This window comes from Lissotriton vulgaris, chromosome 9, assembly GCF_964263255.1.
Source record: "Lissotriton vulgaris chromosome 9, aLisVul1.2, whole genome shotgun sequence".
Taxonomy (NCBI): Eukaryota; Metazoa; Chordata; class Amphibia; order Caudata; family Salamandridae; genus Lissotriton; species Lissotriton vulgaris.
The window spans coordinates 945631268-945644633 of NC_141697.1; the positions used below are offsets into that span (position 1 = coordinate 945631268).

General features: G+C 44.7%; 1 protein-coding gene across 1 annotated transcript in view; it reads left to right on the forward strand.

Annotated features, from left to right (window-relative positions):
* MST1R (macrophage stimulating 1 receptor) overlaps positions 1-13366 on the forward strand; it is a 397230-nt gene that overhangs the window by 291783 nt on the left and 92081 nt on the right. The window contains exon 10 of the mRNA XM_086938800.1: positions 1913-2006. Within this exon, the coding sequence (XP_086794926.1) occupies positions 1913-2006 (94 nt within the window). The remainder of the gene's footprint in view (positions 1-1912; positions 2007-13366) is intronic.

Sequence of the window (13366 nt, forward strand, 5' to 3'; positions counted from 1 at the left end):
AATTTGATGATAGATTACATGAATTGTTCTTCCCCTTGACTGCACTCACCTTGGAATGTCATCAACATTTTGTGATGGTACTCAGTTTATGATGTACAACCAAAGAGTGTCCCTGGTCTAAAATACATGAAGCCAATTGTACATTCATGTTTTTACTGTAAGAAAGGCCTTCTGTGCACCACCCTGTAGGACTTAAATGACTCTTGGTTCTTCTTCATAAGGGTACTGTAAAGATGTAATGCCATTCGATCAGCACAATTCAATCAAATTTCCTTTATAGGTATTTAATTAATATACGAAGTTCCGTGAAAATAATCAGAGTTTATCATGTCGGTACATTGAGTTTCAAGTATCCTCTCACAGATTGTATTTCAAATAACTTTTTTTCATGCCCAGTGGACTTCGCACCTTTGAGAAGATAGTTCATCATGTGGTATCCTATAACACTTATTATTTTGCTGAAATATTTCTTCGAGCGTTTGCCAGTCAAAGTAAGTTGATAAGATACTAGCCGTTCTGACTTGTCTAGAGTCTGTATCGCTCTTGGCAGAAGACTGCAATGCAAAGTTCCAGCTACATCACTTGTATGAACTCTGTTTGTGTTTACCTTTGTACATGTGTGTAAGTGTGGCCAAAGGGATATTTTTCCGTTTTCTGTGGACCGAGTATTTAATAGTCCAATCAAGTCTCTTTCACTGTGCCTTGTGTTTTTGTTGGATTTCAAGAGTGATACCTTTGTCACAGTCAAGATTTCTAGCATTTGAAATTCGTCTTTCAGGGTGGGGTGTGGGATTTTGCTTCCATCTTAACCACCCTCTGGAACACACTTGTGCCATGCCTGCTGTATACTTTGAGCCAACTAGAGTAAATCATGTAGTGTCGGCACATGTGGTGTAAGATTTATAGTATATACAATTCAGGATATTTTTGTAGGTTCTGTGCTCAGAGAACATTGAATTACGGTTCAATGACACAGTCCATTTTTATATAATGACGTTTTATGTATCAAATGTATCTCTTATTTAATGCTTCCAGGCCCCACAGAAGCAACCCCCACTTGCTAATTTCGCGCGAATTTGCAGTCTTTGGTTTATTGACCTGTTAGCAATATTCATGCTTCCCTCCTATTTCCCTTCTAAGCTCAAAATTACCTGTCCTCTGTTGATGCCCCTTTCGTAGTCGCTCACACAAAAAGAACAGTGCCCGGCTTCGTCCTCGCCCCTTATAACTAAGAACACTATCATTTCGACCAGCCTACTTACATCCCTGGATCGGACCTCCACTCAACCTTTCTCATCTCCAATAAAATGTCATTTCTCCTTTCTGTTTTTACAAACCGGTTCAGCACTACCTTTACTCCCTAACATCACCACAGTTCCCTTCTCCACACCTGTCTACAAAAAATGACCAGCTTCACCTTTCCTAGCTTCCAAAAAAAGATCATTGCTACTTCTTCACCCTAAACCTGTGGGGGGCGAACCACAGGCCACGACTTTTGCGCTGTTTTCATTTGCTGTCGCTGGCTACAGATCTATGGATGCAGCTTTTTAGCTTCCCCCCAGATGTGATCTTAGGATCTACTGTATTTAGGAACACACAGCTGGTATTACCGTTCAAGACATATGATGAAGTGATCCTTATGGTAAACACTAAGCCCTCCCCTTTGCCCTATTCACACTACAGGGTAGGTTCCTGAAGACTGTGATCTACTATTGATAGGTTTCTCTTTTCTATGAGTGCACAGATGTTTAATTCTACTAAGTCACCAAGGTGTGATGTGGTAGGGCGTCGTCGCTGTACATCCTAGAATTGGAAGTCACTCATTGTTTTGGGGGACTTTGACAGCAGTGCATTGTGATGAGGAGGGAATAATTGTCTTTGTAAAAGTTCATTTTTTTCTTTCTTTACACAGGGGCTCTTTGCTTACCATAGAGGGCACTAACCTGGATTCAGTCTCCAAGGCCACTGTTCAGTTCAGTGATGAACGAGGACAGACTGTCTCGAGGGTAAGTGTGGCCAGACTTTTATCTTGAGACGATGAGATACCAAATGAATTGGGAAAAAGCGTATGAAGTGGGGTTGCTGTCAGTGTAGTATGGAAAATCTGTAGTATTAGTCTGTGCAGAGAAGCTTTACCACCAAAGTGTCTCAAGGAACAGTACTCTGTATTAAAAATAAAGTTCATGTCATTCTCAGGAAAACGACACACTTACACCAGCAACCAGATGAAAGTCTCAGTAGTCATGTGCTTTTTAAGCACAGAAAGTAATGTGTATCTTCCCTCATTCTTATGGTCTGGCTTGGCAGCACAGCTTTTGCCAGACAATTATGTAAGAACCACCAGGTGAGGTGCTTTGGTTCCACCCACATGTTGGGAGCCCGGAGTACATATTTTGATTGGGCAGAAGTTGTGTGCTTCCACAAAAATGTGATTGCTCTCTACACACCTGTGATCATTTTGCTTATTTTTTCTTCTGTCTGAGCCTACATTTTCAGGAGCACACACATGACATTCAAATGCTATTAAAGCGTCTTCTATAAGTAGATCATTTATGGTGTACTTTTCTGGGAGCTGTGCAGATGGAGGAGGATAACCATTAACCAACATGGATTTTTAGGTCCAGTGTGGCAGTACTTGGCAGTGCAACTGTCACCTGACCTTTTAACCTACACCAATATTATTATTTAGTTCTTTGTTTCCATGCAACTACATATCAATTTTCGTACTATTTCCTTGTAATGTTTCATATTACCATACATATTTCTTTAAAGCCAGACCTATTGGCATTACCAATGATTGTTCTTACTGCATAGCTTAGGCCACTAGTGATCTGACCTTATAACATCGATGACAATCTTCTCTTTATTTTGTGGTAAATAAAATATTACCCTGTCGGAATTTCTATACTTAAACAACGGGTCATGCATATAATGAGAGGCAGAGTCCGTGGTGTCCGATTCAAAAGGGCTTTATTTTAATAACTCGAGTTAAGGGAGAATCGGGTTCCATCACCACTAAGGTTCAGGAAGGATCGTCATCTGAACTTTATTCACAGAGTACATTATTTATACTTTAAACATACATTACATTGCATGGAGAAGGCGCAGCGCTCCAGACGGAGCAAGCGAAAGAGAGATAAGAGCACATGGGCGTGTAAAAAGGCGTGTAAGAAGGCGTTCACTTGAGGAGTCATAGTTGGGTGGATACATGGAGGGGGTCTGCATGGCAAGCTGGGACCTTTGCCCTACTTGTGCGCGCATCTTGGTCATGACGTGCAACTAACGTGTAACTGGGGGAAGCTGGGGGGAGCTGACTTTCGATCTAGTAGAGAGACCTTCAGTGTCAGGATGACCTGCACGTCTGGTATTATCTGATATCTTAAGTTTGGAGGATGTATTATCTGAAGTAAAGGTCGCTTGAGCAAGGTTGCTCATCACTAAGAGCCAGTGTGTGCATGTATATCTTTGTGCATTGCGTGGGGGCCATGGGCTTTCCATGGATGCGAGTTCTGTAAATCACTTGAATGGAGACAGAAAGGCTAGGCCTTATCTTCTGCAAGCGGATTATGTTTACCTTCATCGTTAAGCAGGAATGTGTTTCTGTGGAGCAGAGCAGATAACTGTAAGCAAAATACTGTCTTGGCAGGCTGGGCTGGGCACCTCTCGGCTAGGCAGGAAGTATGCGAGAGGTCAGGGATACATAGCTAAACTGCAGCTTTCAGAGTGTCTGGAGTCATGGAGCCTGAATTCGGGTCCTGGCTCGGCTGAGCCACAAAACGGGTTCATCTCGACTTTTAACGTGCACCATGCAAATACATTGGCAACATAGGCCTCAATGCAGAATTAACATTTCTTTCATGGAAGGCTTGGTAACTGACATTCTAACGTTGGACGGAAATGTAGAAACATTATTATGAGCATGAATGGGAAAGTGCATTGAGTGACATGAACATACACTAAACGTGGGGTACATGCAAGGGACACATTGGCCAAGTAAAATTTCTATTTCCTCATTCCCTCCTTGTCCCCTACTGTGCCCCTCAGGACACATCTATATTCATGATACCATATATCTGATCATACAGCATCATTTGTTCGTCTTTTTTCCTTTGTATACTTGGATGGGGAATACAGGCAGTGGCACACAAGCCGCAAATCGCCGGGCCACATTGCAGACAGAGACAGCAACTGAATATAATAAGCAGTATCGTTCCTAGGAATGACAACACTTTCCAGCCCCATGCTGATATTACACTCCAGAGCCAACCGGACCAAGTCCATGTGCCTGGGTTTTGATGATTCTCGTGAGCTATCTTGTGGAGCCTTGTTATTGCTGCATACAGGGAGGGCGCGTTATTAGGAATAAACACACAACAACTGGAGCCGATCACTCTACAAGCCCCGCCCCTATCTGCCAGGATGATGTCAAGAACAAGACGATTCTGAAGAACAACAAGTCTCATGGCAGACTGCTCCTCTGTCAAGTTCGCCAGAGCAGATGCAGTCTCATTTACAACTGCTTCGAGAGTTCTCGTTAACCTACGTATTAGTTTACTGTTTTTGACGGGATCTATGAAGAAAAAGAATCCTTTATTGAAATCTGTATATTGTTCCCAAGCTGTCTCAGTCTGATCAATCACAGGGGAATCGGTCTCCCTCCGGTTTCTAACATGCACTAGTCGTGAATCTCGATGATAATGGGATGGGGCTAGAAAGACGGGTGGCAGCAGGAACGCTATATAACATGTCCCACCCCAGTCTAAGGGCAGACGTACATAGGCTGTCCGACCGCAAATGAAATGGGAATGGCGGGAAGCTTTGAAAGTAGACTTTCCTTTGTCATTGAACTCGACTACAGTATTACAATCACTGTGTCCTAAATGCACTGATCCTTTCTTCCTAACGCATAATACACCTTTTACTGGTAGGACTGATATAAACGGTGGACCTGTATTTTTCTCGGACTGGACATTCAGAATCATAAAGTTAAAGGAAACATTTCCTTGTTCGTACACTTCATTTTCTAGATCGGTCCCATTCCTCTGTGGAAGACCGTCTTTGTCTGGAAAACATGCCTTGTTCATAACCGTATTCAAGTTTCCCCATATCCAGACACCCTGAGAAACTGCAGATTTTCTGTCTAGCGATGACATTAAGCCAAACCATGCTCCGCACGAACCATTGTGCGAGAACGGAAAAGGAAAAAGGGGCAGAACTCCCTTCGTTTTCTGATAGGGTGGGAGTCGGCCACATACCCAGCAATTTGTTACATTGCTGGTCTGATGAGAATGGTGCAACATTTGAATAAAAGTATTGTTGCGCAGGGCTAGTCGATATGACAGTTCATGGGGTGGCAGATCACTGAATGTGTGCTCGGTAGTGTCATTAAAGGAAGAGTGTATACGTGAGACAATAGGAGGAAAGAAAACATGTAGTGTCAAACTGATACATACTATAGTGATGCTCAGAAGGAACATAAAAATCAGAGTTACTATACATCTACTGCGTAATATCTTGCAGTACTTTCCTTTCATTTCTCTCTTTCTACTATTCTGGTCTACGATCTTATACATGTCAGGAACCTGTCTAACCGATTCACCACGTAGTGGACTTAAACAATTAAACGCTGTCTGACTTACTAGACCGTAATTTAGACCTATAATCTTGTTGAGGAGTCTTTTCTAACAAAGGGGGCTTTGAGTCAGTATTTTCGGGACAGTCTTTAGGTTTTCGCAAAGTTCCGGAATCTTCGAAGAATTTTTTACAGTGCTGGGCGTGAATCCAACCTTTGCGTCCCTCGACCTTGACGGCAGTCCTCGTAGTTAGCAGAACTAACTTCGGTGTTCTCCAGCGCGGCTCAAGAGGGCTCGATCGATCAAAGTTCCGAATGTAGACTAGATCTCCAGGGACGATGGTATGCTCTTTGACTTGGGTGTTGTCGGGGAAAGCGGCGGCAACCTGTGAACGACAAGAGAGTAGTGCAGACATCAAGGAAGCCAGGTAATCTGTCAGCATATTACTGTCAACATCAGTTATTTTCTTTGGCATAGGCGTACCCCACATATTCGGTGGTCTACCAAAAACCACTTCGTACGGAGATAGGCTTGTTCTGGAATGAGCTACCATACGCATGTAAAAGAGGGCAACCGGCAAGGCTACCATCCAATCCACGCCTTTTTCTGCACAGACTTTCGCTAATTTTGTCTTAAGTGTCTGGTTATGTCGCTCGAGGAGTCCGGCTGCTTCTGGGTGTCGTACACAATGAAAGGGACACTTGTTTCATTAATTCAGAGGAGAATGGCTGACCATTATCTGAGTACACGACACGGGGCAATCCGTACCGTGGGAAAAACTCTCGTACCAATTGCCTGGCGGTGGTCACAGCAGTATAATCTGGGACTGGGTACGCTTCTGTCCATCTAGATAGTGCACATTCAACTACTAGGACATACTTGTAACCTCTACATCTGTCCATCTGGATATAATCCATCTGGAGGACTTCAAAAGGATGGTCAGGAGGATGAAATCCACCTTGTTCCACCGGAATGCCTTTGCCTGGATTGAACTGGCAACAGATCTTACAGGTACGTACTTTCTGTTTCGCTGCTGCACGCAGGTGCTTGTTAAACCAGATATTCTGTAAACTGTCTAGCATTGCCTTTTCTCCTAAGTGTGCTGGACTATGTGCTATGTTTATGATGACTTGTACCATAGAGTCTGGGAGAAACCATGTAGCTTTGCCTTTAGTCATCCAACCCTGGTCAGTTTGGACCCCTCCTTGTTCAGTCCATTTCTTTATTTCGTCTGGAGTGGCATGTGGCATGTGTCTGTATGTCGAGTACATCTTGTGAAGGATCCCTGACTGTCATGCTGTTTGTCAGTGATGGTACTTCTGTCTTTGTCGTGTCTGTTGGTGTCTGGGCTGTAAGTTTGGCTGTTCGGTCTGCCAGGTTGTTACCCTGGGAAATGGCGTCTGTAACTTTGGTGTGTGCTTTGCATTTCAGGATAGCTATGGCTGCAGGTAAATGTATTGCTTCTAACAGAGCCTGAATAAGGGGACCATGCTGAATTTTGGCCCCATGAGAGGTCAGGAAACCTCTCTCCCTCCATAACACTCCGAAGTCATGAACAACCCCGAAGGCATACTGTGAATCTGTATATATGTTCACTTTCAAGTTCTTGGCTCTTATGCAGGCTTGTGTCAGAGCGATGAGCTCTGCTGCTTGTTCTGACAGTGTGTCTATTCTTTGTGTCTCTATGACTTCAGTATCAGTGGTCACGGCATATGCGGCCACTAACTCTCCTGTGCTTGTTCTCATGCATGAACCATCTACATAAAGTGTCAGGTCAGGGTCGGGCAGGGCAATGTCTGTCAGGTCTTGTCTTGGTTTCGTCACTATATTTATTACTTCCACACAGTCCTGTGGCGCAGTGTCTACTGTGCTTGAGTGCAAGAGTGTAGCAGGATTGAGAATGTTGCATCGTCTGATCTCTGTGTGGCTGAAATAACGTCAGTTCATATCCTGTCAGTCTCGCTACAGTCAAGTGCTGCGTCTGTGTCCTGTTCAAGAGAACTTCCACTGCGTGTGGAACCTGTACTGTCAGGGGGTGTCCTAACACTATGGAGTCACTCTGTCTTATAGCTAGGGCTGTTGCTGCAACTGATTTCAGGCACGCAGGCAGAGCCTGGGCCACTGGATCCATTGTACTAGAAAAATAAGCACAAGGCTTGTGCTTTCCTGCTTGATCTTGTGTAAGGACAGATAATGCTGTCCCATCTCGTTCAGTAACGAAAAGTGTAAAAGGTTTGCTGTAACAAGGAGTCGCTAAAACTGGTGCTTGACATAAAGCTCTTTTCAATTCTTCAAATGCCAGGGTATGTTCTTGTGTCCAAGGGAGGACAATCGAAGATGCTGCCTCCTGTGTTGTCAACTGTATGAGTGGTTTGGCTAGATAGGCATACTGGGGAATCCATTGTCTGCAGTAAGAAGTGAGGCCAATAAAGGCCCGTACTTCCTTTTGTGTCTTGGGCTGTGAAAGGTTAGCAATTAACTGTATACGTTCTTGTGTCAGCTGCCTACCCCACTTGGACAGCAAGTGTCCAAGGTACACCACTTGCTGTGCACAGAATTGCAACTTCGAAGGGGACACTTTGTGTCCCTTGTCAGCCAGAAAGTGTAAAACTGTCAGTGATGCATTTTCGCAGTCTGGCTCTGATCGTGCTGTTATTAAGATATCGTCTACATATTGGAGCAGTGCAGTGTTGGCAGGCATATGAATACTGTCAAGTTGTCTTTTTAAAGCTTGGCTGTAAATGCTAGGACTCTCTGTAAAACCTTGAGGAGCTCTCGTAAATTTAAAGCTTCGTCCATTTAAACTGAATCCGAATAGGTACTGACTATCTGGATGAATTGGGACACTGAAGAAGGCATTCTTCAGGTCAATTACAGTAAAGAACGTTGCCTCTGAATCAATAGCAGTCAATAATGAAGAAATATCTTGGACCACTGGGTATTGAGGGACTATACATTTGTTCAATTCTCGAAGGTCAACCACTAGTCTGTAAACAGGTGGTGCAAGAGGGTCTGTTCGTTTAAGAATAGGGATGACGGGTGAATTACATGCATTCGAGTCAGTCTCCACTACCACTCCTTGTGCAATGAGCTCGTCAACAATTTTTAGTAAGGCTACTACGGCATCAGGTGGTAACTTGTATTGTCGGATTCGTGGTAGTACTACTCCTGGTTTGAGAGTGACACGGTGTGGTGTAATGTGCATGTAACCTACGTCAGTCGGACCTTGTGCCCATAAGTGCTGTGGTACATTCCGGAGTCTGTGATCAAAATCTCTCAACACATAGTGTCCCTTAAAATCACGCAGGAACAGTCGTACTCCTTCCGGAGAACAACATATAACTGCTCCTAGTTCTTTCAATGTCTTAATACCAAGCAAATTTTCTGGACATGACTTAGTAAGTAGCAAGTCTGTGGTACGGGACAATGGACCAACTCCTAGGGAAACTGGTTTCGATACTTCGTTAACAATAGGCTTTCCTGAGAATCCCAGGGAAACATTCTGTGAGCCTGAGAGGGGTGCCCCTGGAACCTCGTCATGGCTGATGGTAGTTCTGCTCGCCCCTGTGTCAATCAGAAATTTTCTGTCTTTTCCCAATACTCGACTATGTACATAGGGACCCTCTTGATCTACTGGAACCTCAATAAGGGGCAAGCCAACTTCCCTCTCTAGGCTGTTTCATGAGAACTGTTGGTATTCTGGATAGTCTAACTGTGTGTACTGGTACATTTGTGTCGGGGCGGTAACAGGTGGCGGTGGGGGTGGTAAGTTCGCTACTGTCTGGTTTGTGTTCTGTGGGGTGCTATTCTGCCTAGGAACGTGTGGTCGTTCTTTTGTCTTGCCTGTAGCTATATTGTGTTTCAGGACAGCACAATCTTTCACAAAGTGACCTGGCTGTTTGCAATAATTACAGTTCCCAGTAACAAGTGTCGTGCCTTTCTTGTTCGCATTGGCTGGTACCGATTGTGCAACCAGCACTTTCATTTTCGTATCTTTCATGCGTCTCTTTTCACGATCCTGTTCCTCTCTAATTCTGTTCTGGTGATATTGTAACATTTGTAACATTTGGGAAGGGCTATTTGCTTGCCAGGTACTCTCAACCTTCAGTACTCTATTCTTGATCGGGGGTAAGGAATTCTCTACTAATTTGCTCATGAAAAGATGTGGATATGATTCGCTACTTGGCTTAAGACCACTATTGATAGAAAAACATTTCTCAAATCTAGAATAAAATCACTTGTGTCCTCGTCTTGTTTCTGTTTACAGGCTGAAATAGCATCCCAATCTTCCTTTTTAGTAATCAATAGTCTTGGCAGAACTTGTATCAGGAGTTCAGGTAGTGCTTTAGCCTTGTCCCCAAGACCAACACCAGGGTGCCGGTCTTTATCCTCTGCTTCCAATTCTGCCCAACTTAACTTTTTCTCTCCCACCTCCCAGTCTTTTTCTTTAAGCTTTTCGTAAATACCAGCGGGCAACAGTACTTTCAATAATTTAATAATGTCAGCGTACGTGTAATCCCCTATGCGGAGAATGTCTTTTAATTCACGGTGAAACCCCCCCGGGTCTTTATCATGGCAGGGCAGCATCTTTTTCATTTCCAGTATTTCCAGTTTCGTCAAGGGTGTGTAAACATACACTCGTTGAAGCTCACCCGCTGTATTTCTAACGGGATGAACCTCTCGTAGAGGGTTCTGTCTGTCTATGCGTAAGTTCTTTCTGTCGTGGTGTGGGGCGGGAATCATGCATGTAGTCAGAGAAGTCAAGTACTTATGTCGTTGGTCCAGAATGACATTAATTAATTCAGTACCTAGGTCTGCCCATCTTTCCAGAAGTATATCGTCCAGTAATTTATACAAGGGACCGGGATCAGAATATTGACTCTCATATAACGTGATCAGATGTTGAACCATGTAAATACCAGCCAAACGCTGTTCGTTCGGCGGAAGGCTCAAAAAGGTCTGGGCCACTACATCGCTGTTATATATGTTAGAATTAGACACCCATTGGATGGCTGACCGGACTAATTCCTGTTCGTGTGGGGTGTGAGGTCTCTCGCACTCTACCCGTCGTTTCAGTGCTTTTTCAGTTGCTTGGAATAGATTTTCGAGGGAATATCTTTCTTTTATAGCATGTCCCTGTTTGCGGTAGTCGAGACATTTGGGCCTGTCAAACTGTTGTGCTTTGCCTACGTAATTCATTTTGTCCTTTTCCTCGTTTTCTGGGTCAACATCTTCCGATGATGACTCAGACTGCCCGTCAGACTCTTCCTTGTGTATTTCCACGATCGCCTTTCGTATTTTCTTGTACATACTTTCTGTCTGTCCCTGTCTATCATGCCGACCGGCCGATATGTTGTCACTCCAATCCGTCAAAACTTTCTTTACCTCTCTGCCTGGTTGATCATGTTCCCTGATCAGACAGTTAATCAAAAAACGTAAAATCATATTCTTAACATCCACCTTTCTGTGTTCCATGGCATCTTCTATACTCTCGGGTCCCTTACCAGTTCTAATGAAATCGTATATTTTATCTAGGTGGTCCTTCATGCCTGGTAATGTGATCAAATAGTCAACGGCATGTCTTAATCTTAGTGAAAACACGAGCATTCCACCCTCTCCTGGCACTGGATCATATATACAACGTGGAATCGTTACACCTACATACTTAAGTGGTGTTGATGTCATCTGTGGCGTTCGTGGTTGCCCTAGCCCTAGCGGGGTTCGTGGCATTGGCGGTGTTCGTGGCGTTGTCGGTGGCCCTCCTCCCCCTGCCCCTTGCCCTACGTCGTCTTTCACGGCCACGGCCTGCGGAAGGGACGCCTGTGGAAGAGATGCCTGCGGAAGCTGAAGCTGTAGGAGCTGATCCTGTGCTGGGGGCGGAGGGAATTCTGCGATTACATAGTCTGGTGCGGGCTCTTCTAGATAGGAGGAAATAAAAGCTTCAGAGGCTGTCGGCTTCTGTCTACGTACTCTAAATGGTACTGGTGGTGGCGTATGCGGTCTACGGGTTTTGTCTGAAAGGGGGGTCACCTTAGCTAGTTCTTCTGTAAGAACGGGATAAATACCTGCAACGAGGGCATTTCTTTCTCTATCTGCTTGTTCTGCTTTGACCCGCTCCCCCTCCTCCCGCAGTTCTTTTTCTCTGGCTTTTTCCGCTGCTTGCTTACTTCTCTCTGCTTGGTGAAATTCTTTTTCTGCTCTCCTATGCGCTTCTTTACGCCATAACTCAATGGCATCTTTCTGGGACGGTCTTACTTTCCTTTTCCATAGCGCTTCCTCTACTTTCATAATGCATTCAGAATCCCATGTTCCTGAAGCAGGCCATCTGTATTTCTCCTCGAAATCCTTCGTGTAATCTACCAACAAGTCTAAAAACAATATGGCATCTAGCCCGTGTTTCTGGTACATAAAATGACCAGGTGTGTCTCTAGGCGGGACGGGAACTGACTCTTCAAGTATCCCTTTCCTGTTCCCTATCTGACGTAATTTCGAAAACAGTGGCATGCTGAAACTAACGTAATGAAAACACAATACACTAAAATAGACTGACTGAAACAACCATTCACACTACAACACTAAAACATTAAAAACAGATACAGTTAGACTGAGACATAGGGAAAACCTGAACTTGTAAACCGTTAACTTTATGCACTGACATACAGTACAACCATACCGGTCTCATAAAGAGACACGTCTTTACCGTACCCACCGAAATGGACACGTCTTTACCGTGCCTGTGTGAAGAGACACGTCTTTACCGAGTTCAAATAAATGAACTCGTCTTGAACTAGATGCATTCCCAATAACGGTACTCACCAGGAAACAGAACTTGAAGGCCTCAGAAACTCGATACTGCGGTACTGCTGCTGCTACGGCAGTGCTGCGCATGCGCCTCGGAACAGGTGAGCCTCGGGATACCTCGGACCTTGCTCTCTCGTGGCTTGGGATCTGGTTGGGATGATCCACGATCCTCACCGCCTCGTGTGGATGCCTGGTCGCAGTCCGTCTCCTCCGTGGGCCTGAGGGAGTGAGCAGGAAGTCCCGCTGTCGTGTACACTTTGAAGTCCGTCACGGCTGTAGAAGGGGGCAAGGGCTGGACCTACATCACCGGCGCGTGGGGAAGGGGACTAGTCCCTATTCGGGCGCCAGATTATGTGGTAAATAAAATATTACCCTGTCGGAATTTCTATACTTAAACAACGGGTCATGCATATAATGAGAGGCAGAGTCCGTGGTGTCCGATTCAAAAGGGCTTTATTTCAATAACTCGAGTTAAGGGAGAATCGGGTTCCATCACCACTAAGGTTCAGGAAGGATCGTCATCTGAACTTTATTCACAGAGTACATTATTTATACTTTAAACATACATTACATTGCACGGAGAAGGCGGAACGCTCCAGACGGAGCAAGCGAAAGAGAGAGATAAGAGCACATGGGCGTGTAAAAAGGCGTGTAAGAGGGCGTTCATTTGAGGAGTCATAGGTGTGTCATAGGTGGGTGGATACATGGAGGGGGTCTGCATGGCAAGCTGGGACCTTTGCCCTACTTGTGCGCACATCTTGGTCATGACGTGCAACTAACGTGTAACTGGGGGAAGCTGGGGGGAGCTGACTTTCGATCTAGTAGAGAGACCTTCAGTGTCAGGACGACCTGCACGTCTGGTATTATCTGATATCTTAAGTTTGGAGGATGTATTATCTGAAGTAAAGGTCGCTTGAGCAAAGGTTGCTCATCACTAAAAGCCAGTGTGTGCATGTACATCTTTGTGCATTGCGTGGGGGCCATGGGCTTTC